Raw genomic sequence first — 27,981 nt, forward strand, 5'->3', positions numbered from 1 at the left:
CATCTGTCTGATGATTTCATTCCAGTTAGGACTCCTTCTTGACAAAAATGTCTTTTTGAAAATTTTAATTCAATTTCATTCACTAAGACAAATGAGAATATATCACAAACACAGGGGCTTGTTCAGTTATATCAATTACATGTATCAAAATTATACAAGATAGAATACAAATTGCATATACATATATATAGGATGGTTAAGACAACCAACATTTTAACTGCAGATTACCTTAGAGTAGTGCAAGCTTTTATTTCATTGTGCCTTCATGGGCACAGGCTTTAATGTTTTTATTTTTATGTTTTTATTTCAACCTACCTGATACTTTGTTCTTTGGAGGCATGGTCTGTAAAAGACAATTTATTTTATTTTATCTAGCTCTGAAACTTTTTTAAGATTATACTATACTACTAAATTTCAACTCATCATTATTTTTCAAACATATGTTTTTTCTTATTCTTATGAACTCATAATGAAAACACATAAAATTGAAGTAGAATCCACATTCATAAAAAAAATTCTTTTATCATAAGATCCAATGTTTAAATTTGTTAATTTACAATTTTTCTACTTTTTAAAAATAAGCTAGAGTTCATACTTTTTGTATTGTTTATGCAATTATGTTAAAATAATTGGAGTATTTAATACTAATAGGATTTTAAAATTGAACTACCATCATGGCGTGGCACAATGTATTAAAAGAGCTCCTACATTTTTGTGATTGTTTATTTTATAAAGATACATACACACCAGTTACAGGAACAGAGCACAAGCAGCATTTGAAACCATAGATGAAAACAAATTTAAAAATTTAGAATATAAAAGTTACCTTGACATACAATAGTATTTTTATTTTCTTAACAAAGAAAGCGTTAACTACTAAACACTTGTTCAAAAAACAACCATTTATTTTTAAAACATTCTCTTTATGTTGTACTCTTGGCGACAAATAGAAAGACTGAATTTCGTCTATAAATTTTGAGGATGTAATATCAAGTGATTGTAGGTTGAAAGTGGATTCCAGTTCATTAATAATTTGATCCGTGATTTGAATTCTCTTATGTTTTATCTTCCTAAATGTAATATTATACATATTCTTATTTCAGACATTTTGTTGCAAATTTTCTTATCTAGTATTATTCTAAAACAGAGTGGATACAATCCTAGTTCTGTAGCTAAATTTGAAGTTTTACCAGGAACACCAATAACATTTTTCATTATCATATTTTGTACCTTCAAATGGTAAGGTGTCTACATTTTCTAATTCAATCTAAAAATCTGATATCTAGACCTCTGAACCATAAGTAATAATTGGAGAGATAACTGACTCATATACATAAAGATGTATACATGTGTATGTGTACATGTAATTTCAACCAGTTCTTGGCAGAAATATTTTCTGCATTTGGAAGTTTTTATCAGGCCAAAGAAGGCTATGGGGGGCCTTGGGCTGACATTTTCATCCAAGTGGGTTTGTCATCTCTTTGATATATTCACCATGCCTATTCTCGTTATATTTCCTTGCCTTCTCAGATCGGTTCTCTGAGGCTCTAGTTGGTTTTCAATTTGATGAAAAAATTAGACCTGGATATTTATATTTGTTCACAGTTTCTATATGGTTTATGACAAAATATAATTGTGAATTATCAGTTACCTGTATGTGGAAAGAAGTCTCTAAACATAGAAATATCTGAAATGCTTCTTTTATAATGTACATGTATAAGTTATTTATCCCGGTAGTAATTGATTCAATTTTCAGTCCCCTTGGCTTCTATTGCAATGTCTTCAATCTGATGCTTATTGAGTCCAGTTGACCAAATTATAAATGAAGAAATTTTTTGGAACAGAAATGAATGTAAGAGTAATCTTTAATATTCCATGGCTTTTTGCAATGACCATTTGCTTATGGATTTCAGTCATTAACAAGTGGCTCCCAGGAGCCTGAATCACTCACTTAATTAAATTTTACCTTTCAGAGCAATACATTTCACAATGAGTTGTCCAACAATTTTGACTCCAGAAGACTTTGGTAGGACTTATCATTAAGATCATTGCAGCAATTGAAAGATTCTTTCTACCCATCATACTTTTCAAGATATTGGCTGAAAACTGTACAAAAATACACAAAAAACATCATTTTTCACCTATCAAGGCCATTAACTCTTACAAGGAATTATCTGACAACTTTGATCCCTTCAAGACTTTTGTAGGCCTTGTAAAAAGGATCATTTCAGCAACTGAATGAATTTGGCTAAAACTTACGGTTTTGGAGATATAATATGTGAAAAACTATTGTCTGACCCCTATATTCTATTTTTAATAATGACAACAATGTTTTTTCGACGGATCAAAAATCACCACATCAGTTCTATGCAGGATTCCTCAAGGAATATTCATACCAAATTTGGTTCCAATTGGTAAAGTAGTGTCAGAAATGAGGATTTGTTAAAGAATTAACATTAAAAATAGCAAAAAAAAACTTCGAAAACAAAGCTTAAGTCTCACTAACCACTTCTAATGTTTCCATTGCTTTACATGTTAAAAAAGTAATTTTAAAACTTTCACTGTGAATTCCCAGGACAAATGACATCTTAAAGTTACATACTACTGGGGAGCTTGAAAATAAGGCTTTCAAAATCATTTTGCTAATGGTACGATGGTTGTAGAAATTCTTCACAAAATTTACTTGAATAAATAATTCTGAAAATCTACATTTTTACCTTTTCTGCTAAATGACAGCATGGAGGCAAATTACTCACATATCATGACATGTAAAAAATATTCATACAATTTTGTAGTAAATTACAAATATGATTTAAAGTATACATTCTCAGCTTTATTTTGACTACTTTTAATCAGAATATACACAAATAATGCATAGGTCTAGGTTCAGTGTGTTTTTGGTACTACAAACAGGGGGTGGCCATTTGACCCAGAGGTGGTTAGTGAAACCTTAACAGATTAAAATGACAATTTGACCACAGATAAATCTCATCATGCCGAACACTTTTACCCTATGTCAGAACTTGGCAAAACTAACAGTTTTGTAGATGTATAGGAAACACATGTTCTATGTTCTATTTTTAGTAATAGCAGCCATGTTTTTCAATGGATCAAAAATCCCTATACCAGTTTTAAGCAGGATACCCAAAGAAACATTCATACCAAGTTTGGTTCCAATTGGTCAAGTAGTGTTAGATGAAAAGATTTTGGAAAGAAATAACTTTAAAAATAACAAAAAATTGTCAAAAAGGGCAATAACCCCAACAAGGCTTAACAGATAAAAACGAAAATTTAACTGCAGATAGATCTCATCAATGTGAACACTTCTATATCAAGTCAAAATTTGGCTAAACAGATTTGGAGTTATATGTGAAAAACAACTGTCTGGCCCCTATGCTCAATTTTTAGTAATGACAGCCATTTTTCAACAGATCAAAAATCCCCATCTTAGTTCTATGCAGGGTTCCCTAAGGAACATTCATACCAAGTTTGGTTCCAATTGGTTGAGGAGAGTCAGAGAAGAAGAGTTTTGAAAAATTGTTAATGACGACAGTGGATGTCAAGTGATGACAAGAGATCACATGGCCTTCAGCCAGGTGAGCTAAAAAATGAAGTAATGACCCACTGATGTACCTTACAATAATGTCAAAGGAAATCAGTCAAGTTCAACCATTTTATAAACATGTAATCAGAGAGACATCACAAACAAAAGTGAAAACTAATATAAACATACATGTACTCACAACACCCAGGCAATCCTACCTACTACAAGTTTATTTTATACAACACACGCTTCAGTCTTTCTATTTAAATAAAATTTTTACACAGTTATTCAATATAAGGGAAACTGAATCAGGAAAACTCCAGATTTTAAATACTGAAAAAATTTGGTTGAAAGCGAAATACATTTGTTTTGCATTGCACAGGGTTATCAGCATTAGGGATAGATTTACAAATCTTTTGGATAATAAAAACAAACCACATGTTGTACCAGATGAGGAATGCATTAAAATCCCCCTTAATCCACAAAACCTACAAGACACCAAAACTACTTATATATTTTAAAAAAGAAATATTTTCCAAACAAATCATACATTTTAAAAAAGTTAGACTCTCTTCCTCAGATACTGAATACATTATTTATCTTTATTTCCCTTGAAACAAGGGACACACATTTTTGAACTGATTTTTAAGTGTGATTATTGTGTAATATTTTTTTCCACAGTGGCAAAATTTTAAAGGGGGAGGGTTGTGATCACGCTGAAGTACATTAATCCCACCACATTATTTGTGCTTGTCCAAAGTCAGGAATTTCTGGCCTCTGTATGTCTTGTTTTGTTTTCACCTTTAGTTTATTTTCTATATCACTTGAGTAAACTAGGGTAACTTTTTGCTGTAAGAGATGGGGTAATTGTAATTGCAATCGTTACTCACCCATAATTGATAACATTTCTTCAAGTAATCATTGTAATCATTAATCAGCCAAAAATCTGATTACATGTAATTTAATCAATTACTTTTCAAAATACCCTGTAATTCTGATTACTTCATGATTACATTATGATTACAATGGACATATTAAAGCCTCAAATAGTATCTATGAATAATGCATTAAATGTTGACAACAAAAAAAAGAGTAAAATGATTGTAAATCATTCAATGCTTCTTTGTTTAAATTTTTCATTTGTTTCTTCTTCCTTTTTTGTGAAATTGTTAATTCAATACCAACAAGTAAAAACAATTTAATTATTCTAATGAAAAAATGTTAGCAAGAGCTATCAAAAGATCCTATACAATTGTTTCAATGAATTTGATAAGAAGTACAAAAGTAAATCTAAGCGTATATTAAATTTTATTCTCTCATTGCAAATGCCCTTGGCTGAAAAGGGAGAATATATTTCAACCAGACCGATGCAGACTTATATTTTAAACAATTCAAAGATTGATGTTGATCAAGTGCAATGGTTCTTGAAAATTCAAGTGAAAGTCACAAATTGTTATATAGAAATTGTATACATGTTATAGATCTATGTGGTTTAACAAATTGTTGAAGGTTGATGTTCTACTATACTTTAAAAAAATAATGTTACCTGTTCAATTCTAAGAATTTAAGGCCTTATGAAAAATATAACTAACATAAACAAAATGTTCCAAACATTTCAATTAACTCGTGGCTTTTGCAAATTCATTGTGTTAATATGTAATCATGATTATTTGTCAATGCAATCATTAATTTAATCAATTACTTTCAGAAATGCTGTAACCATTTAATCATACATCTGGCAAAGTAATGGTAATTTAATTAATAACATTGAAAGTAATCTGACCCATCTCTGTTTGCTGTACCTGTGTATAATGATGTTTTGGGGCCAGCTGCAGCCTGCCCTATGGTACATGTATATGGATTAATTTCCTTGTCCTTCACTGAAGACAATGGGTGGTCTTGGGCTTACATTTTTTTCTTGGTGGGGTTTTTGTCTCTTTGACATATACACCATACCTATTTTCTTTATATTATTTTTACAGATATCATTCGTATACATATATACTTATGTTTTTAAACCCTTTCCTCTATATAGTGGGTTAACCACACTCCGGTAGTCAAGATATTGAGCCTCCAATAAAAATTAAAAACAAAACAATTTACGGACATCTTTTGTTTCTATACATGTAACCTGGATATTCTTCATTCGATTTCGAAAAAGTATTATAATTGTAAATGCTAACTTTCATAAGGAATGGATGAATGACAAGGGTCATCAGCCACCATTATTGTTTTTGTTTAACCTAGATCTGGGCAAAGGTGAAATTCTTGGTCATGTGTACATTTCATTTTCATCTGACTTCGGTGAGGAATGCATCCTACATAACAAACCATTAATCACTCAGGTATTTATTTCATAGTCAGTTGAAGATCAATGTTAAAATTTTAGTTTAATTTTGAATGCATACAACCTTTTTTAATGTATAGAATATAAAAAAATGGTGAAACTTAAAAAAAGAATATCATATCATATATACATGCATATATGAAATGTTGAGCTGATTTGAAGATGTTAGTAAACACCCCTTGATCAGAACTTGATGACGTACAGGTATGATCCACACGTGCAGGCAAGGCTGTAGTCAGGGGTTCTGACAGGTGTCACTGCACCACACCTTTTGAAAAAAAAACAAACAAACTTTGATTTACATAAACATGTTAAAGAAAAATCATACCAGATAACCAAGTAAAATTGTTTATCAGTGATCAGTTCGCACCCTCAATTCAGAAAACCTGGCTATGTCCCTAGTTCTATGTTACAAAATAATCCAAATTTGTAATTGCACCTGAGACAGGTTAAACCACTATATCGTATAAGTTCATTTACTATGCTTCTTTTTACTTGGATTACACATCGCATGTATTATTAACTGCTCTTTGACTAGTATAAAAAAAACATAAGCCAGTTCTGAACATATTTGATGTAATCGACCCATGATCATGACTTTTTTTTTGTTCTATTTATTCTATCACTATCAGAGTCTTATTCATTACTTCAAATAGAGATTCCTCATACTTTGTAAGAAATAATTCCAAATCATCTTCCAAATATACAGAGGAAGATGTTTACAAAATACTGGAATTTTTAATCAACAACATATTTGTCCAGTGTGGTGGACGTGTTTTTCAACAAACGGTCGGCATTCCAATGGGAACAAATTGTGCTCCTTTACTTGCTGACCTATTTCTTCACTCTTATGAGGCTGACTTTATAGCTGATTTGATCAGAAAGAAAGAATATCGTTTGGCTAGATCCTTCAATCTCAGTTTCCGCTATACAGATGACATATTATCTTTAGACAATCCTAATTTCAGGTATTTGATACATCGCATCTACCCAAAAGAACTTGAGATAAAGGATACTACAGACACTGTGAAGTCAGCCTCATATCTTGACCTACACTTAGAAATCGATGGTAAAGGAAAACTATTGACCAAACTTTACAACAAACGTGATGACTTTTCATTCAGAGTTGTCAACTTTCCTTTCATCTGTGGCAACATCACTTCGGCTCCTGCGTATGGAGTGTTCATATCACAAGTCATACGTTATGCCAGAGCTTGCCGACACTACGCAGACTTTTTGTATCGTGCTAGAACTCTAACAAATAGGCTTCTGGAACAGGGTTATGTTGCTACAAGATTGAAGTCATCACTACAGAAGTTTTATGGTCGTCATCATGAACTCGTGGATCGTTATGATGTATCCATCAGCACCATGAAAACTGATTTATTCAACAGGTCATAGTTTACCTTTCCTTGTTTGTTTACCCCGGACTTGACTTTTTATGAGCAACTCGGTGGGTGTTTCTAGAAAAGCAGAGGACGCTTACCCTACCGGTGCACCTGGTCCATGCTCCCAGTTTTTAGTGGAGTCTGAGTTGCTCATTTACTTTTGTTACATTATATGTATGATTTCAGTTACTTTATGTTCTTTGTTGTGTGTATCTGTTTTCCATGTCTGGTCTTTGTCCCTGGATTACATTCTTCTGATTACCGCTATAACCTTGGTTCCCTTGATTACTCTTTCAAAATAGTATTTGCCCTAAATACGACATACAATTATATTAAAACAGCAAGTTTGTCGTCTTCACTGCATCTCCTCTGTTCCCTTGTTCTTACTTCGCTCTTCTACTAATTCTATATAGTATACACAAATTCTTTTTAAATGAAAGTAGACTGTCAAATCTTCCGCCAAACCATAATTTGCAAAAAGGTAAACGATTGGACAATAGAACACATAATATCCAATCAAAAACTTTCTTACATAGGGTATGACGGATTGCGTGTAATGAAAATGGAGAATTTCATAGAATTTGATAATTCATTTTATCATCAATATGATGCTGAAGATAGCATAACATGAGTGCAAAAATTGGAAAGAATGTCTAAATCAGAATATGCCAATCACCGAGATGACTTTAACGTGAAAACCTCAAGTATTGTTGAAATGACTCAATCTTCATCTGTAGATGAACCAACTGAGGTGCAGGAAGTAAACAACCGATCACAAAACGCATCAGGTGATGGCACCTTGGAGGTCAAAACCGGTTGTGTTGAAGACGTCACTTTGAAAAGTCCACTTAAGAAAAATGTCAAGTTCCCAGGAGATAGCCCTGTTGCAAGCTACCTTGAACCTCCAAATCCATGGAAAAATGGTAGTGTGTATTGTAAGATAAAAAGCATTTTTGTCAGTGTACATGTAGTCTTTGAAGTAAGGATATAAGTGAAATTTACTGAAACCTTGAACAATATGTTTGTAGCATACTTATTTAGGCAGTGACTAGGACTACTCTGGGTAAAAGTACCAATATCCAAAAGTTGTTGTTACTCTAAAACTAGCGTCCAGAGTCTTATTTTATCTGGAAAATACAGATTTACATTAGAAATTAAAATTGCAGTTACTTATAAAAATAGACATGGCTTTCTTAGTTGTTTTCAGTTTAAAAATGTTAAAAGTAACTGTATGAAATGAATATGTACACATACATGTACATAGTGATATGATGGTTTTAAAGTTCATGATATCAATGGTCTTTATATTTGTGCCTATGAATGGAATATTGCTAAGTATGCAATGTGGATGTGGATCTTAGTTCAGTCAATTGTGTGTGATGGTTGTTTGGAATGATAACCTTCAAGTTACAATTAATAAAATTAGTTTTTGTTAGCTTTTAAACTGAAGGGAACTCTTTTATATGAAACATGTATATGTATACTTGGTAACAACAAGAAGAAGTAATCTCTAATTACTTATATAATAGTTATAGTTACTTAAACTTAGGGGTCATTATCGGAGTAAGACAGAATGTAAGTAATAGTCCTCTGAGTAACTCTAAAAGTAATTTATTGTTACTTCTACTATAGTAATCCTATTCATTGCCGAATATTGTACATGTTTATTTAGAATCTAATACAACATGTAATGTTTTTAAGTAGGTCAGAATTACATAAAGTAGTCCCAATATTGTATCTATCATTCTTATAACTTAGTAGCAGTATACAAACTTGGTACATGTACAGTCTGAAAGCTGAATGAATCAGAAGTAGTCTAAAGACTTCAATATAACGAGATTAGGTATGGTGTATATGTCAAAAAGACAACAACCCCACTGAGGTGAAAATGTTAGCCCAAGGCCACCCATTGGTCTTCAGTGAGTGACGAGGAAATCCTCATACCACAGGGCAGGCCGCAGCTGGCCCTAAATCATCATTATACATAGGTACAGAGAAAGAGTTGCCCTACATGTACAATGTAGTGACATAAAAAAAAAACTAAAGGTGAGAACAAAACAAGACATATGAAGGCCAGAAATTTCTTAATTTAGTGCAGGGTATAAAAATTCTGAAAAAAACTTTAGGCCCCTGGTATGGCTTTATTCCAAAAAGGAAGTAGTAATTTTTCTGCACATGTATACTTTCACCTGTAAGTTAGAGATACATGTACACAAAGTACATGTACATACACTGTACATGTGTATGTACTGGAGAACAAAAAAATCGTTAAAAAATCCATAAAATCCATAGAAAGATTAAAAACATGCTCTTAAAAAACATTTATTTTCCTACATAGATTTGGTAGCTATTTAATTTAGTATATCAAAAAAAAAAAAAAAACAAGACTCCATTGATTAAGGATATTGTTAGTTGAAGGACTGAACATTTATATATACATGTACATATTATCAGAAAAAAGTACTGTAACTTACATGTACATGTAAATTAGTCTAGATGCAAATAAATCTTAGCTTGTTTAACGTATTCAGAATTTTCCATGGAGAAAAAATTAACCATGGAGGAAAATTTTATGATGCCATTTTTGTTGACGGGACAAGATATAGCAACTGTTCATTTATTGTTTTGGTGTTTTGTTAGAATTATGATATAGTTATTCTTCCCTAACTTTCAAGTTTTCCTAATTTCGGGGATTTGATACATCACATCTACCCAAAAGAACTTGAGATAAAGGATACTACAGGCACTGTGAAGTCAGCCTCATATCTTGACCTACACTTAAAAATCGATGGTAAAGGAAAACTATTGACCAAACTTTACGACAAATGTGATGACTTTTCATTCAGAATTGTCAACTTTCCTTTCATCTGTGGCAACATCCCTTCGGCACCTGCGTATGTAGTGTTCATGTCACAAGTCATACGTTATGCCAGAGCTTGCCGACACTACACAGACTTTTTGTATCATGCTAGAACTCTAACAAATAGGCTTCTGGAACAGGGTTATGTTGCTACAAGATTGAAGTCATCACTACAGAAGTTTTATGGTCATCATGAACTCGTTTTCAGGAAGTCATCACTACAGAAGTTTTATGGTCGTCATCATGAACTCATTTTCAGGAAGTCATTATAATGAACCTAGTATAACATTTTAATAGGTGCAAAAATGCATTTATTTATGTGCTTGAATCAGAAGTTTGCATGAGGTGAGGGTTTAATAGAAAGTTCATTATTGATAGGAACCCCATTTACAGTTATGAAATCTGAACAGATATGGGTCAAAGCATGAGCATATAAATTGAGAAGTCAATTTTTCTTCACCCAGCTATTGGTACTACATTTAGACATGGGGAACTTTCTTATCTATTTTCTTGCCAAACACATGTTCTCCTTACACATGAGACAACAGCATGGCAGTGTAAGCAAAAGCCAGCCATTTTATTTTCAATTCAACTGTTTTAACAAGATGGAATAAACATTGTTTTGGGGATTCTATATGTTCCTTGGTCAGTTTCTTTATGTTGAAAGTGCTTACTAAATATTCAACCTTCATTTAACTTTGCATTAAAAAAAAATAGCCATGTGCATTTGGCCAAGGTTAATAGTCACTTTTGATTGGCTCACTATACATGTAATTGACACTTCCTGTAAAGAATAATTTGTGGGATAATCACAATATAATTAAGAATCTAATCGCGATGTCATGATAATCGTCAGATTGGCATCAGTTGCAAATTTGTCATGATTAGTTGGTTTATATAATCATAGTCAGTAATTGATGGGTTTCTCTATCTAGCATTGTAGACCAATAATGGTGATAAAAAGTTAATCATGTCGGACAACAATTTAACCGTGGCGCTGATAAACATAAATTATTTTTTTTCCATGATGGCATGGTGGTATGCCATGCTAAAACAGTTCATGGAGATATCTGCTTATTTGCTGCTTGTAGATTTTGTTGTGGAAATAAAAGATGAAAACAAAATTTATATGTATAGTAAAAAATTACTGTTTTAATGTTGATATTACTGATAAATTGATTTGTTAACAGCCCCTCAATGGACATCACTTGATCTCATCAACTCCTACAGAGCTAGTTGCAAGAAGCACAACACCAAACCTATAAATAGTGTCCTAAGTCAACTGCAGGTAACTTATGTGTACATAGAAAACTTATTTCCAGACACATTATGATATTTATATGTATATTATAAGTATGCAATTTTTCTGAGTTCTTTTATCATCTAAGTATTTTTTATTGTCCCCCGCAACACGTCGAGGGGACATTTAAATGCTATTCGTCCACATTTTTCGCACTTTTTTTTGTAATGCTTTTACTGAATAAGTTTGTTTTTGGTATGTGGCCTTGTTTTGAAAAGTTTGACTTTGGTTACATTTGAATGATTTTTATGCAAGTTATCATACTTATGGCCCTTGGACTTACAACATTTCAGTGAATGTACAGTTTTCCACACTTCTTTTTTATGCCGGTAACATTGGAATGCTGTTCTTTTTATTTATATGCTAATTTCGCATCTGATTCCTCTTGTACAAGTACATTGTGCATGTGTATGGTAAAGAGAACTTAAAAATTCTTCACAGAGGACACTGGCCAAAGTCAGAACATCAATTCAGATGATAAACATTTCTTAAATTCAATCACTTCACATATAATATTTTTTTGTATAGACCACAAACAATTTACAGTCATATAATGGTATGGTGCTGTCATCATTTGTGTCTTCACCTGATGACACTTGGTTTTTGTTTGATAACTTGAATATTAGTTTGTTGGAACATTTTTGGAAATTGGGGCCAAAAGGGGGTCCAGAAACAAACATTTTTCTTTTATATTGTTTAGACAATAACTTGAGTAAAATGATGGATCTTATGTAAATTTTACTACAATGTGCCATGCCATTAAAGGAAGACTGGGGTTGTTTTTGAGATGGTGACTTGAGCTACATGTAAGTGAGAGTAAGGGCTGCATAGGGACCAGACACCATTTGTTCATTTTTTAATTTTATAATCAGAGTAAAAGGGTATGAACCACTCTGAAATTGTACTTCAAGTGCCATACCTCAAAAGGAATGTTTGGATTGGTTTTGGAGATTTCAAGTTCAACCATTTAGGAATAAAGGGCCAAAAAGTGACTGCTTCAATTCTGGTCAAACTGTTGTGATTTATCATGTGTCAAATATCCAATCATAATTAAAATTAAAAAGCTTTATCGAGTTTGAATGGTGTGTACATACTTGCCCAACTGTTAAGGTGTGGACCTCTGTGGTTGTATTAAGCTGTGCCATGTGAAGCATTTTATTGAAATTTAAAGAAAAATAAATATTGTTGTTTTTTTTTAATTGAGTCGTAACAAACAAGTTCAAGTACATTTATATTAATCTATGAAATTATACTACCAAATAGTCATAGCAGCAGATAAATGCATTGTATATCAACTAACTGACACCAGTCTAAGATATTAAAAAGGGGATTAGTGAACAGGGTTTTTAGACAGTAATAATGTTTTGAAAATTGAAGACATGGTGCAAGAATCATGAATAACCTATTTTTGATGTCCTGTTTATTCATACCACAGAAGCTAATGACTGAGAAGAAATGAATAACAGATGGTATTACACTATAATTGCTTGGGAGAGCACTGGCTCTGGGTGATAGTAAATGGGAATACTGGAGTCCTGGTCTTACTTTAGAGTATACTGTGTAATGAAACATCATCTACCTTCCTTAATAGTAAATCATAGAGGATGAAATGCTCATCACTAATCAATGCAAATTTAAGATATAATATACTGATACATGTATGAATTGTCAATGAGCATACTTCACTTTTATTTTGAGTCATCAATTTTTGAAGGAATCATGGGACTTGAACTATTTTTCAAAATTTGTGGGCCTTTTCCTTTCACTAGCATCATATTGCACCGTGTAGCAGTCTTGTTCTAGTTGAAATTGAATTAGCTTTAAACATGGAATGGAAATGAGAAAATGATACGAAAATAATATACACAGCAGAGGCCATTGGATTCAGCATGCACACACAATTTGTTGGTTTGGCATCAACGTTACTATTACCAACATGTTATCAGTATGTATATATTTTTCAGATGATAGATAATGTTGGTGAGCGCTATGCAATATTGAGTTTAAAAGGTAAGTGTTTCTAATTTATATATTGGTATTGAAAATTCACTTGTTGGTGTCTATACAACAACATTATCTTGAAGAAAGATTTCAGGCGAACTTTTATCAGCACCAATTTAAACAAATGAATTACTTGACATAATTACAAAAAAAAAATCAATGTAAATGAAGAAACAGGATAATCATTAACATATGGGGTTATGTAACTACATACATTGCCATAAATATACCTACATGTATATGTAAGGAACAGATCTTCTGAAAATACAAAATACCAATAGTGATATGGTTATGGCTGTGGTTGTATGATGCCACAAGGCATCATGAAACAAGTCAAATTAGAAATTTTTTTAATGGAGTTATCGTACACAAGTTGCTTCATTGTTCCATACTAATTGTTAAGAAATATTTGTTGTATATTAAATTTTCATTTTATGAATTGAGTTCGAGAAAAATAAACATTTGAGTCAAGTATGAGTTGTTTTAACTCTACTATCATTTTGACCTGCCATCGAGCCACCATGTTTATATCTCACTGGACACATGCTTGCAACATGGACACGGAAAGATAGTTTTTCCTTGAAATTACCCAATAGCTTTTGGAACACATACGTTACTGATTTCATGTTTGCCATTTAAATTTAATGAGAAAAAAAATAACTAATGAGAAAAGACTTTTTATTGGTACTCTCTGATACCGAGTAGGTAGTCAGGCTTTTGCTTCAACTAGCATCGGAATATTCGTCTGCAAACTTTCCCATGACATAAGTAGGTCACTTGCTATATTAAGTTAATGCTATTTTTGTTTGTCTAGTTAAAATTATCTGGACAAAATTAAAAAGTGTGTTAAAAAGATATTGTGTGACACCTGTTATCACTCAGGTCAGGCTTAGGTGTTAGAGAACCATTCCACCCTGAGTGTAGTGTATATATAACTACTCCACATTAAGCTGCAGATAGGTTCCGTGTTCACCATCATAGCTTCATAATTCTAGCTTCGTAAAAGATCAAAAAGTACCTCTTAAATATCATACACATGTACTCTATTTGTGTTATTTGTGTGTATGAGAATTCAAAGTTTACATTAAAAGATGGAATGATCGGTTAGCATTGAACATTACCCAGTTCAGAAACGGGCTCGTTACAATTGACTATATAGATCATATACATTATCAGGGCCCTGATATCTATATATAGCCATTGCTAGTTGTTTAATCTGGTTCCCGGTAACCAATTGTTTTGTTCGAAAACATTCAGGTCATCATGGTTACAAAAGAGTAATCATATCAAGGGAACCAAGATTCTAGTGGAACTCACCTGATTATAGAGCATATTGCATTCATTCCATTTTGGATGTTGAAAGTAAGCCAAAATCAGTGGTGTAGAATATTTGACGATCAGCGACTTTGAAGACTTGATTTTAAATGGTATATCCTAGAGTTACCTGCCTAATGAATAATCTATGATTATATGTATCTTAGATGAAATGACTCTAAATTTAAATTTTACTTAAATTAGAAGTGGAGGTACTCTGGTCATGAGCTTGTCCACAGTATTTCTGTTAAAATAGTACATTTTTCAGGCAATTATTAAGCTAAATAACAACTTGCTGCAAAAAAAACGAACAAACAATTATGTTATAGCGTAATTATTTGAAGGATTACTTTTTGGTCTTGAAAGTTGTTATGCACTAAATGTGCATAGTTAGTTCTTGCAGATTGTGCTCACAAACATCAAATGTGCTAAGTATTTATCAAACTTTTATACCAGAATCTTTATCTCTATCTATATGTTATGATTACATATACAAGAAGTGCAGAGCAGTAATTAAGTAAAATTTGTGAGAAAAATTAAATTGATAAATTTGACTCACATGAAGGAACTTATTTTCTCAAGCTGTAATTTGTTATATGTGTGTGTAATGTGAATACTGAGTGAATAGATTCTCTGTTGAAAACGTTTTTGTTTGTAATTTTGAATAAATATTCTGAAAAAGCTTCATTTGTTTTGTGGAAACAAAATTTGTTTTTGTATGGATACTGTATAGTTTATATCTCTAATCCGTTCAAAAATTTTACATTTAGTTTATACATATTAGAAAAAAACAAATCTCAAATAATTTTGAAATTGCAAACTGGTGCTTAAACTTTTTATATGCTGTAAATCTTTGAGATTCTGTCAGTTTTAAGAAGGATAAAAAATTCCAGTGTTAACAGCACTTTGATTGTTTTTTTTTTTTTTGTTTTTTTTTTCAGGGGAAAAACTTGACATGAAAAATGTTGAAACCCTGGAGGAGATTTTTAAATTAGTGCAGTTCCAATGTGTAGATTTGGAAGGAACTCATCTGGATGAAGAGGTGAGAAGTGTTCAAATTTCAATTAGTGACATTATTGGCCTTATACTTTTTTTTTATTAGGAAAATATGCATCATTTTTTTTTTTTATTAAATTGGGAAATTCGGAATATCCATAAAGAACCCTTGAATTTGTAGTTAAAATGGTCAATTTTACAGAGCATGTAAAAAAAAGACAAGTCATAAGCATTTAAGAATAATGAATAAGTGAACAATAACCACATTTTGAAGGTTAATAGGAACTAAATACAAATAAAATATGAATAAAATGTACAAATATTAAAGAATATAAACCCAAGTTTTCAGCCTTATGGCCCTCATCTGGGGCAGAAAGTAGGAGAAAACTGTCAACCCCTACCACAGAGACAAGTTGCCCTTCAAAAATGATCTTGATCATTGTGAAATATGTTTCAAGTTCAAGACGAAAAATTATTACACCAAATGCAATTGAAAACTGGACTATGGTGACTAAATAATGCTGGTTTTGACATTCAGTCCAAAGTCCCAAGAAAGCTTATGATACGCTGTTCAACTTTTGTTGTTTTTCACTAGAAAAATGTTTGTAAATAGAAAGTTACTTTCATGTTGTCAACACTGTGGTTTGCCTGCCGAAAATGTTCACTGACTGGACAATCCTTTCCATCGGTGACTGTGTTCTACAAAACGATCACCCAACCTCATTTGGTCTCGCCCACGTAAACCATTTTACAGCATTTGCAAACCACAGCGTAAAAGGTAAATTGAAAGGGAGGTAATCCAACTTAAGGGTTTTATATGTTATAACCTAGTAAGAACAAGTGCTTGCTCACAGTATTTCTAGTTATTTTTTAATTTATACATGTAAAGTATAAATCTTGAAACACAATTAGAAAAGTGATCATTAGTTAATCTTTTACTTGTGTACTCTTTTGCATCAGATAATTGTATTGTCTTTCATAGATGTAGATCACTTCCTGTTTTTTTTTTCTGAGTGGATGGTTTTAATATTTTTTTTTCCTTTCAAAAAGAAGTGTATCTTATGCTACCTGCAGTTACAAGGTTGAGCTTGCGGTCTTGGAAGGCAAGTCATGGTAATCAAAATTAATATTAAAGAGGTTTGGCAAACTTTTCATCCTTCAACATTTGCTATTGGATCAAGCTGCCTCGTGCATACTATTTTATTGTTCTTTATTTGTATAATGCTATTCCAATTAAATAGAATAAAGGCAGATAAGGCTTAATTCTCACATAATTAAGAAGTGCAGTCTGTATATTTTGTGCAGGCAACACTTCATTTCTAATGTGGCACATAGACGTGAAACAAATATAACCCACGTTTGTCACACTTATGTGTTTAATGAAAGTAGCCTTGCACTTTTCTGAAAGATTAATTCATAGGATGATATTTTACCACATGTAGTGTAAAATTGTGCCTTGATGAGTTTAAGTATAAGGTAATGCTTGCCTAAATACTATTTCATTGTATAATAATTTTCTTGATCATATATTTCTTTTTCAGACATCAGTTGCTATTTTTGAGATGATAGAATATTACGAAAGTGCTTGTAAAGTGAATGTTTCGTTCAACAAAAACATATCTATACGGGGGTGGCAGGCCTGTTCTAGGATGATTAGAAAGGTCAGTATTAATGTACACCTATGGTCTCAGCAAGACAAGTACATGTATCTTTTGTTGGGTAACGGGATTAAAACAAATCAACATTTTATACGATCATCCATGGACACTTTGTTTTCATGCAATAACTCAAATATTTGTTGTTGATCATTATAAAATTATACAACAAGGTTTGAAACCACAAGGTTGGTAGTGATTTTGGGGGTTATGGCTCTAACCGCTCTAGAACCAGGGGCCAAAAACAAGCATTTCAAAGAATTTAACTATCTAACTCCCATAAAGGCATAGGAATGTCTATGATGTTGCTTCACAGTATTTTATAGCACAAAGGTCAGAATGGTGTTTTGTACTTGTCCTGTTTTGTAACTGGTTGTAGTCCTATTATTTGGATTTGATACCAATAAATAATTTGAATTTGAATTTGGTATTAATTTTGGGGTTATGGCCCTAACCATATTAGAATTAGAGGCCAAAAACAAGCGTTTTATAAAATTTAACTTAATAACTCAGTAAGGGAATATCTATGATGTTGTTCCACAGTACTCTATACAATGGTCAGACTGATTTTGGGGGTTATGACATAAACATTTGAGAATAAGGGGCCAAAAACAAGAATTTCATAGAATATAACTAAATAACTCCAGTCAAGGGATAGAATTGTCTATACCACAATGGTCAGACTGGTATTGATTTTGGGGGTTAAGACAAACATTTTAGAAATTAGGGGCAAAAAAGGCCAGATACAACCATTTTCCTTATGTTCAGACAATTACTTTAGTAAAAATGAACAGATCTCATGCAAATTTTACTTCAAGGTGCCTAACAACCAAAGAAAGAGTGGAGTCATATTTTGGGGTTGTGACTTGACCCAAGTAAGAATAAGGGGCCACAAAAGGTTTTTTTTTTTATTGGTTTTTCTTATGATTTCTGGATAATTATTGAGTAAAAGGGAGTGAATTACTTTGATATTGTACCACAATTGCCGTATCCCTAAAGGAAGGTTTGGATTGATTTTGAGGTTTTGACTTGACCATTTCGGAATAAGGGGCCAAAAATGAACGGCTTCAATTCAGGTCAAATTCTTTTCTTGTGTCTAACCATAATCAATATTCAAAGCTGTATCAAGTTTGAATAGTGTGTTCATACTTACTCCAACTTTTCAGTGTTCAACATCTGTGGTTGTATTAATCTCGGCCCTGTGAAGCATTTTTTAGTTTTGCTCCAATTATGAAAACTTTTTTTCAGATTCCTCATGAAAATCTCTGATAATATTTTTCCTATCTGATTTCAGATATCTCATGGATTTTGAATTATAAAGTGACATAGGGTCTAAAATGTTAACTTTTGTTTTAGGGGTAAAACAGATGTTGTAATTAGAACTGAAAATTGATGGACATAGTTTACTGCTTATCTGATTTTGAGGATTCTTTGAGGTATAGGGATCAAAGGCAAAAGTTGATAAGTTCCCTTAAAACAGAACTTGAATTGAATTTCAAATTTTGTGCAACATTTAGTCAAATCAGTTGGTGTGTCCATAGTGTGTCAAAAACTAATATTGTGTCACTTTCCCCTGTACTGTGGTTGTATCATGTTGCTCTCAAAAAGCTTTTTATGCCCCTGCGACAAACTGTCAGGAGGCATATTAATCTACCCCTGTTCGTCGTCCGTTCGTCTTACACATGATCATGGCTTGTCCCGCTATCTCCTGGTACAGTTTTTGAACTATATCTAAAATATTTTACATGATATTTCTACAAATGATGAAGGTGTGCAGGGCCAACAAATTTTGATTTTCGTGAAATATTACAGAAATTGATGATAGTTACACTTTGTCATTTTACTCAGAAATATATGGATTGTAGCTTGTCTGGCTATCTCCTCGTACAGTTTTTGAAATACATCTAAAATATTTTTTACAGGATGTTTCTACGCATAATGATGGTGTGCAAGGTCATAGGATCTTGATTTTCATGAAATATTACGGAACTTGGTGATAGTTGGATTTGGAATATTACGGAACTGGGTGATAGTTAGACTTTGTAATTTTTGTCAGAAATATATCCCAGTCCGTCAGTCCGTCCATGGGTCCTCTTTTTCTCATCGCAACTAGTCTGACACTACCAAACAGAATTTCATGACACCATGTGACCAGGATATAATATGTAGATATGCATATATTTAGGAATTTCTGATCCCCAAATTGATCCCCAAATATTTTGAGTTTGGTACTTGAACAGTTTGTCATTGCAAGTCTTGGAAGGATTGAGCTGAACCTACAGACCATGAGTATCACAAGTCTTGGAAGGATTTCTGAATCTGCAAACCATGTCTTCATACAAAAATAAACATGTTCCTTATTTGGCAAATCTAGCGAGTGGGGGCATCATTAGTGTCTTACAGACACATTTGATTTACTTTTAAAAAAATCACTACTAACAAATGAAACTCCTGTGATAAACAGGGTTTCTAGTTCTGTGTCAAACATGTAATCTCAATCCAAATTCAGAGCTGTATCAATGATTTATTATGAATTTTTTTTAAAATATTTTTCAGACTCCAGATTTAACATTCCTTGATGCCAGAAACTGTGATATTAATGAAAGAGTACTACCTGTTTTAGGTAGAGCACTAAAGATGGGGTGTTTTCTAAAAATTCTTCACTTAGAAAATACTAACATGTCCGGCAGACCTCTTGTTATTTTAGGTAGGATGTTCCAAGGTTTAAATATTTTATGTATGTATATTATTTAGATGTAAATCATTTGATACAGGGAAAAAAATAAGCAATGGCGACAGAATATGATTTCATTAGTAAGTACAGTAATGTGCTAAAAACCTTGGTATATTGGATATAATCTCAGTTACGTGGTGCACACTAAATAACCTGGATAGCAGATTATTATCAAGTGTGCACCATGTGCATTGAGGTTATTCCAAATAGACCAAAAAATATAACAGTCATTCCTTATAATTTAATTTTAGTTTCAAAATTTAAGGAGTAAATCAGCAAAAAAGTTTGATGATGTCACAGTCACATTACAATTCAAAATATTTGGTCAGTGAGATGATAGACAAAATTTTTTATCCTATCAGAGAGTGAGTTAAATCTTAAATTAAATTACTTGTTGCTTTCTCAATATTGTCTCCCTTATATTTTTTGTATTTATTTGTTCTCAGTGGCAGCATTGAAGATGAATGAGATATTAAAAGAACTATTTTTAGCTGACAACAAGCTGATGCCTTCAGATGGAATACAGATTGGGAGTCTTTTAAAGTACAACCATACTTTAGAATTACTAGATCTCAGAAATAATCACCTACAGGTGAGAAAATATGAAAGCCTTTTTAATATTTATTTAAATGCCATATTTCTTATAATATATCAGATATCTTATATAAAACTTGAGGTATCTAATATAACCTATGAGTTCATCTCTTTTAAAAGCTTATTCAAGATGTCTTATATACTATCGACATATCTTATACATTAATCAAGACATATGGTACATTGTATATTAATTAAGATATCTGATATAACATGTAAGATATATATTATATGAGATATCTTAAATGTCAAAATAAATATGAAAACAGCTTGCCTTTAGTACACTTCAGGCTGAATTGTTTCGTCATTACCATATACATGTAACACATTTAAAGTACCTGTACCTTTAAAAATGTGATTATATGAAAAAAACTTACAAAGTTCATTTTGTGGATGTCCATCTGTTTTACTGAATTTGATTTTGCAATATAAAATGCATCCATTATTTTGTTAGAACATTATGTATAAAAACACTCAACTTGCAAAATGGCAGGTGTATTGTGATAAGTGTGTCTGTCCTTCCTTCCTTTGGATTATAAATCTTTCCTTCCTTTTGTTACCTAGAGAGGGTCTCATCTCTTATCTATCACTTATCCTACATCTTTGAATGGACTTAAATGAGACTTTCACGAAATCTTTAATACATATTCCCATCGTGCACCTCCTATTTTTAGATTTTGATCCAAATCGGTGCACGTTAAGAATTTAATGAGCATTTTCTAACAGTTTTTCTAGTTTTCTAATGTACTGATTTTTTGTAATGAAATAAATGTGATTTTTTATTTGATCTCACAATTCATTTGATTTGTCATCTCTTCAAATAAATGTTCATGAGAGGTGTCAATCAGATGTAAATATAATATTGAGCCAATCAAAACTCCCATCATTTGGTCAAAGGTAAACACAATCATGGTCATGTGCACATGGCTACAAACACATCTCAGGGCTATTTTAAACCATATGATATGTTTAGAAACAAATTTACCTTATAAAAAATATATTAAATCTAATTAACACTGATTATTCCATCAGGAAGTGTATAAAACACATGCAAGAACTGATAAAAGAAAATGGTTGACTTTTATTAACACTTATCTAATGGCCAAGTGACTTTTTTGGTGGGAAAATTGAGCCAAAATATTCAGTACAAAAAACAAGAGAGAACAAAAAAGGGACATAATTAGTGGGCCATGGTAGTTTGCTTCCCTTGAAAAAATTGAATTAAGATTGTTAAAATTTATTAAAATAAAATTAAATTATATTTTAAGATAAATTTAATAAGCCCACAAAGGACAAAGGTCAGCATGTTTTTAAAGTCAGGGACTATACAAGTATAGAAATATCAAGTCAAAGATGACTACTCAGGAGTAATGGTTTTAGATCCTGCCTAAAAACCTGCTTTATACATGCATCAAGAGTGAACTGGGGTACATGTATGTCATGATGGAAAGTTATTTTGATGAATTGATAATATAACTCATCAGTGGACTTACTGTCATATTTTTTAAAAGAATCATTATTTGGACTCCCATGTTGGCTCCAAGTCCTAAAAATTGGAAACAAAAATTGTCAGCTGGCAATTTTTTCTGGTGACATAATTTTCAAAGCCAGAACAGCCCCTGATAATTGTTAAATAATAGTGTTTTGAATTGAAGCAATATTTTTATTGACAGGATATTGGTGTTGGACATATCTGTGATGGATTGTATGAACAGAACTTGTACCAAGGGTTAAATACTCTTGTTATGTGGAATAATTTATTGACGTACCAGTCAATGACTGCTTTAGCTAAAGCACTTGTATGTATACATAATCATTTGGTACACTTCATTATTTACAATGTTTTAATCTATGTGGTTGAATTTAAGCCAATGCTTTAAAACCATGCCATTGATTTTCCTGTAGTAATCCTCAATAACTTTTAATGAAATAAATTTTAGAAAAACTTGACAAGAGCTGTTATCTCCACAGTGTCTTTTGACAAGGGATTTTGTCACTGGTATTTTTGAAGTTTAGTGTTCAACTACTTTTTGTACAAATTTTAAGAAACCTCAAATAACAGCACCATCTGCTTCTGTTTTTCAGACATCTACCAAAAATTTAGAGACTTTAAATATTGGCCATAACAGTATAACAAATGAAGGCATACATCTACTGAAGGAAGGGTTACTACAGAATAAATCCTTGTTAAGACTAGGACTGCAGGGAACTAAAGTTACTTGTGAAGGTAAAGTGTTATGATTACTATACTTAGTCATGGTGTGATTACTCTACTTAGTCATTGTGTGATTACTCTACTTAATAATGGTGTTATTACTCTAATTAGTCAGGGTGTGATTACTCTACTTTATCAGGGTTTGATTATGCTACTTAGTCATGGTGTGATTGATCTAATTAGTCATAGTGTGATTACTCTAATTAGTGATGGTGTATGGACCTGGCAGCAGTTAATATGGTATCAATTATTGTCAAGAGTTGTAGTGTATAAGTGTAGTGCTGCTTTATAGCCTGTGATAACATTTGGTCATCAACAAGGCTCTGAAAACGGTGAGAAATGCTGGTCAATGACCAACAAATTTTGCAAATGATCAATGACCATTTTCCAGTATTGGATATAAAAAATTGTCAACCCTTATAAATTACAGTCTGGGTGGTTTAATTGGTGTCTAAACATCCTGTGTACATGTCTCCAAATTGTTTATTGGAAATTCATTGACAGGTGTGCATCAGTTGCAGTTACCTGTGATAGTGATTTATCTGTAACTGATTAGTTGATTGCATAATTATATTACAGTACATGTGCCAAGTCCCATTGCGTCTACAATTGAATTGAAGTGACTTGGATAATTTTCATACATTTATTATTTGTATTAAAAATTAAAGACAAATTCCACAAACTCCATCATTTTCCAGCTGATCTTTCAATGGTAACGAAAGCATGTGGTGCTGTCAAGTATTATGAGTTAGTCAGAGTTCATAATTATTTATTAATCGATTGAATGCTTTTAATATAGAAGTAAAACATGTTTGAAACATTTTTTTATCTACCAACATGTTAATCACTCAGAACTTCTCTACTGTTTCCATTATGAAGAAAAAAGTCCAAGAGATATGATGTTTTGTTTACTTGTTAGAACGTCCATGTGTGGTCAAAACCAACCTCGTTTATTTTTTGACACATTCAGATATTTTGTGACAGACTAGTTTGTTATGAAGTAACACCAATTCCAATATTTATCTTTAAATGACTACAAAAAATAAGTTTTTTTTAAAGTTTATTCTCAGTCTGAGCATGTAAAAGACCAAGACAAACATCCAACTTCAAATTTGAAGTCCGATAAAATGACCAACATGCTGGAAACCAGAATTATCTCAGTTTGAAAATCTTAACCAATCAGGACTTCAGTCTTTAAATTGAAAGGTAGTAAAAGAAAAAAAAAGAAATAAACTAGAACGTCATTTGAAATTAAATGATTAACTAACAGTTCAACAACGGTGAAGTTATACCAGTACATTATTTGTCATAAGATTATCAAACTGAAGAATCATTTCTAGTATTTAATACATAATGTTACTTTAGTAGTGTGCAAGCCAGCATTTAGACAAAATAACTTTCAAGTGCTAACTTTAAAGAAGTAGAACTAAAAAGAGAGTGCCCAAAATACCAAAAATTATGATATGCAAAAGTGTATGCATAAAAGTGAATATTTTGCGAATATTTTGAGTGATATAGTCAATACTGTTGTCATACCCCAGGTATATAGTGATTATGATGTTCATTCATCCATCCATTTGTCGGTATCCTGTTCTAATCCGCAACTCCTCTGAAACTGCTGAATGGAATTTGATGAAACTTTCACAGAATCTTTCTTACATTGTGCCATTGTGCACATCCTATTTTTTTTCCCTCTGAATGACTTTTGGGGTTTCCTGATGCAAAATATGGCCTTTGTCATTTGTTGACACAGGAGGGACCCTCTTCTATTCTGCAACTCCTCTGAAACCACTGAGTTGAATTTGGTGAAACTTTCACAGATTCTTTCTTACATTGTACCATTGTGCACCTCCAATTATGTTTTTCCTTTTGAAAGAATTTGGGGTACCCTGAAGCAAAATATGGACTTTGTCATTTTTTGAACAAGTGGGGACCCTCTTCTAATCCACAACTCATCAGAAATCATTGAATGGAATTTTATGACACTTTCGAGTATTCTATTTTACATAATGCCATTGTGCTTATCCTGTTTTGTTTTTCCATCTGAATGCTTAAATCAATTTTGCTGTATCCTATATGGTTTCTGTGTAGGAAAGCTGGGGTATCATCTGAGTGAGCTTTTTTCTAGTTTGAAAATGGTGACTTTCTGTGAAGAGTCTGAAAATGCCTTAAATTTATTAAAAATAATTCTAGGTGTTCTTTTTTTACCATGGGTCCAAAACAATTGAACTCTATTGGTTTTTTTTCTATCATTTTTATGTTGAATTTACCCCTGTATTTTAACAAATATATATTTGCAAAAATAAACTTAATAAAAGTTATAACTTAAAGATAACATGGATTGTCAAGTTCCAAAATGAGAAATTATGCTTTTGTGAGAGAAATGGTTCTTGGAAATGAAAATCTCATTACTTAAGCTTTTTGCACATCCAATTGTAAATGCTTTTTTTAGTATTGAGTTTATGTTTTACTTTTACCAGTATAGGGGTTTCAGTCTGTTTTCATTGAGTTATGTCCCTTTGAAATGAAAACCTGCATCTCTGTGAGGCATTCAATTTGCACTGAAATTTTAATGAACATAATTTTGCCACTATCGTATTTATATTAGAATTAGCTGTTGTGAACAGTTTATTGATTTTATTGTAGGAGCAGTTGCCTTGGCAGAAGTGATAGCAGATAGTCCTCGACTAGTAAGGGTTGACCTGAGAGAAAATGAGATTAAAACAGCAGGCATGATGGCTTTGTCGTTAGCTTTGAAGGTCAACAACATTCTTCATCGTCTGGATATGGATAAAGACACAAAAAAAGAAGCAGTAAGATAGAAATTAATGACTCAGCATATATGTATATTATTATTGGCAGGGCAATGGGATAATGGAAGAAAAAGTAATATTTCTTTGACCCCTGACCTATTTGATCAATGCTAGATTTATTTTGGAAAAAGTAGCAAGAGAGTCATTTATGATTAATTGTCATTACATCATTGATCCCACATTGTTTCTAACCTGGGACTAGAGGATATAACACTAGAGTTCTATATGTGTTTATGAAGAGGTTAGTGAATGCAAATCTTTTTCAATTAGTTGGCGATTCTGTTATTTTTAACTCCTAGTATAAAATCAATCATTGGCAAAGGTATATTTGCTATTTCAAAGCTTTTATACCTCTGCCACACTCAGTAGGAAACCCCACCTATTTATGCAAATTTGTACAATACACAGTAAACAACTTTGCAGATTTGTTATGAGTTGTGCTCATACCTTGTGAAAATGTTCACATTCTAGCTGAGATAATTTGCTAGCTGAATGATACAGAATAAGTCAGAAGGCAAGTAATTGGTCTGCAGAGGAGATTGAAACTTCAAGCAATTTGAAATTGGGCAATACTGATTTCAATACAGATCTAGCTAGGCTACTGAGTGATTTAAATAGCTCTGTAGGTAAAAATTTGTTCTTCATTCTACCAGTCTTACTTTATTACAGCAGAACACCTGTGTTATGAAGGTGAAGCTTTATGGATCCTTGAATTTAAGACCAGCAAACTTTCATGATCTTTGTACAAGACTAACTGTGCTTCCTTGTGTGATACAAACATGGACTCCTGTATGAAACAAATTTGGTCCCTTGTATTATATAAAACATTCTGGACCCTTATTTTTTTCTTGGTTTTATTTAAGCACAATACAGTTTAGTAAATACTTAATGTTTGTTTAGTAAGGCTTTAATGTTGTATTTACTTTTAGGGTATAAAAGACTATGCAGATCAACAAAGGAGACTACAACAAGAAATCAATTCAAAGCTTGAACAAAATAGAGAATTGTTCTATAAGTTAGAACAAGAAAAGACTTCCAAGAGACTTGAGCAAAATAAGGACACAGAGAAACAAAATGAAGATGTTCCATTTATTGAACCTTGCAATAAAGTGAGGAGACCAAGCTTGTTAATGATGCCAGATTGTCCACGGGAAGCGTCTCTTGATTCACCCCACACTGTTGAACCTACCCATACCATTCCATCACCTAACTCATTTATTACTTCTAAGGAATTGTTACATAGTCCTCAGTATAGTCATTCTATCAGCACTCCGCCAGGTGAACTATTGCTTAGTCCTCAGTATTGTCCAAGTGTGAAAGCTCGTAAAATATTTACAGTATCTAAAGTCAATAACTCTACCATGTCGCCCATGGCTCCTGTGCCATCAATACTGCCTCCTGTAATAGAACTTCCTATGGCATTGCCTCCATCATTACCTGTGATGCCTATCCAACCTGTAATAATTAATTCTGATAACATTCCTGATGACTCGGCAGAAGGCCAAACTGGTCAGTTACAACTTTCTAAAGTAGAACAATTTGCTGATATAACAAATGCATTGGTAACAGAAAGTGTAAATCAAATTTTGGACCAAATTATAAGTAATGACACTTCTAGTGGTTTCACTGGTTCCTCAGGCTCATCAAAGCAATCAGTCAATCATAGTGTTGAATGCAATAGCGATCTAGACGTGTCTTTGCAACAAGAAAAAGATATCATTGAAGTTGGTAGTATTGACATTAAAGGGAGTGAAGAGAATGTGACTATTGAAACATTGGAAGGTAATGAGGTGTGTAGTGTAGTCCTACAAGCTGATACAGAATATAATAATGCATTGGTTTGTGGTAATATTGTTGTGGAGAATACAGGCTGTGATAATGTACAAACTACTGGTGATGTGCAATCCAATAAAGTTCAGACTAATAGCAGCGGTTCAGAACATTTACTGAATGGAAATATAGAGCAGATTAAAATTAAAGAAATTGATTCAGGTGTTGGCAGTTATGACAATGAACTGTGGACAAATGTAGAAGATACTGTTAAACCTAACTTTCAAACATCATTAACATTGAATGGACTGACACAGGAATTAGCTAGTGCTATAGAAGGTCTTGATGTGTCATCTGATGGAATTTCAAATATAAGCATGGATCTTAATAGTAATGCAGACATGAAAGAAGGTATAATTATTTAGTAATACATGTTCATTTTGAAGCCTT

The 27,981-nt window shown here is 32.4% G+C and overlaps 2 protein-coding genes across 11 annotated transcripts in view; one reads left to right on the forward strand and one right to left on the reverse strand.

Moving 5' to 3' along the window:
• Positions 1 to 8,055, reverse strand: part of LOC148623582 (serine/threonine-protein kinase VRK1-like) — a 27,758-nt gene extending 19,703 nt beyond the window's left edge. For 3 of the 8 annotated variants that reach the window (XM_088565502.1, XM_088565497.1, XM_088565504.1), the window contains exons 1-2: positions 6,022 to 6,159; positions 316 to 343 (exon numbers count right to left, since the gene is read on the reverse strand). In XM_088565502.1, coding sequence (XP_088421628.1) covers positions 316 to 343; positions 6,022 to 6,027 — 34 coding nt within the window. In that variant the 5' untranslated portion in view covers positions 6,028 to 6,159. Of the gene's footprint in view, positions 1 to 315; positions 344 to 6,021; positions 6,160 to 7,604; positions 7,821 to 7,978 lie in introns of those variants that run through there. The other 5 variants (XM_088565499.1, XM_088565503.1, XM_088565498.1 and 2 more) reach the window with 5 other exon arrangements.
• Positions 7,929 to 27,981, forward strand: part of LOC148623583 (uncharacterized) — a 25,526-nt gene continuing 5,473 nt past the window's right edge. Inside the window, exons 1-11 of one of the 3 annotated variants that reach the window (XM_088565493.1) lie at positions 7,929 to 8,214; positions 11,330 to 11,427; positions 13,404 to 13,449; positions 15,696 to 15,796; positions 17,292 to 17,411; positions 19,962 to 20,112; positions 20,586 to 20,731; positions 22,407 to 22,532; positions 22,819 to 22,960; positions 25,595 to 25,761; positions 26,691 to 27,942. In XM_088565493.1, the coding sequence (XP_088421619.1) occupies positions 7,929 to 8,214; positions 11,330 to 11,427; positions 13,404 to 13,449; positions 15,696 to 15,796; positions 17,292 to 17,411; positions 19,962 to 20,112; positions 20,586 to 20,731; positions 22,407 to 22,532; positions 22,819 to 22,960; positions 25,595 to 25,761; positions 26,691 to 27,942 (2,635 nt within the window). The remainder of the gene's footprint in view (positions 8,215 to 11,329; positions 11,428 to 13,403; positions 13,450 to 15,695; positions 15,797 to 17,291; positions 17,412 to 19,961; positions 20,113 to 20,585; positions 20,732 to 22,406; positions 22,533 to 22,818; positions 22,961 to 25,594; positions 25,762 to 26,690; positions 27,943 to 27,981) is intronic. The other 2 variants (XM_088565494.1, XM_088565496.1) reach the window with 2 other exon arrangements.

The sequence above is a fragment of the Perna viridis genome, chromosome 2, assembly GCF_037379345.1.
Source record: "Perna viridis isolate PV_CMFRI_1.1 ecotype Kerala chromosome 2, ASM3737934v1, whole genome shotgun sequence".
NCBI lineage: Eukaryota > Metazoa > Mollusca > Bivalvia > Mytilida > Mytilidae > Perna > Perna viridis.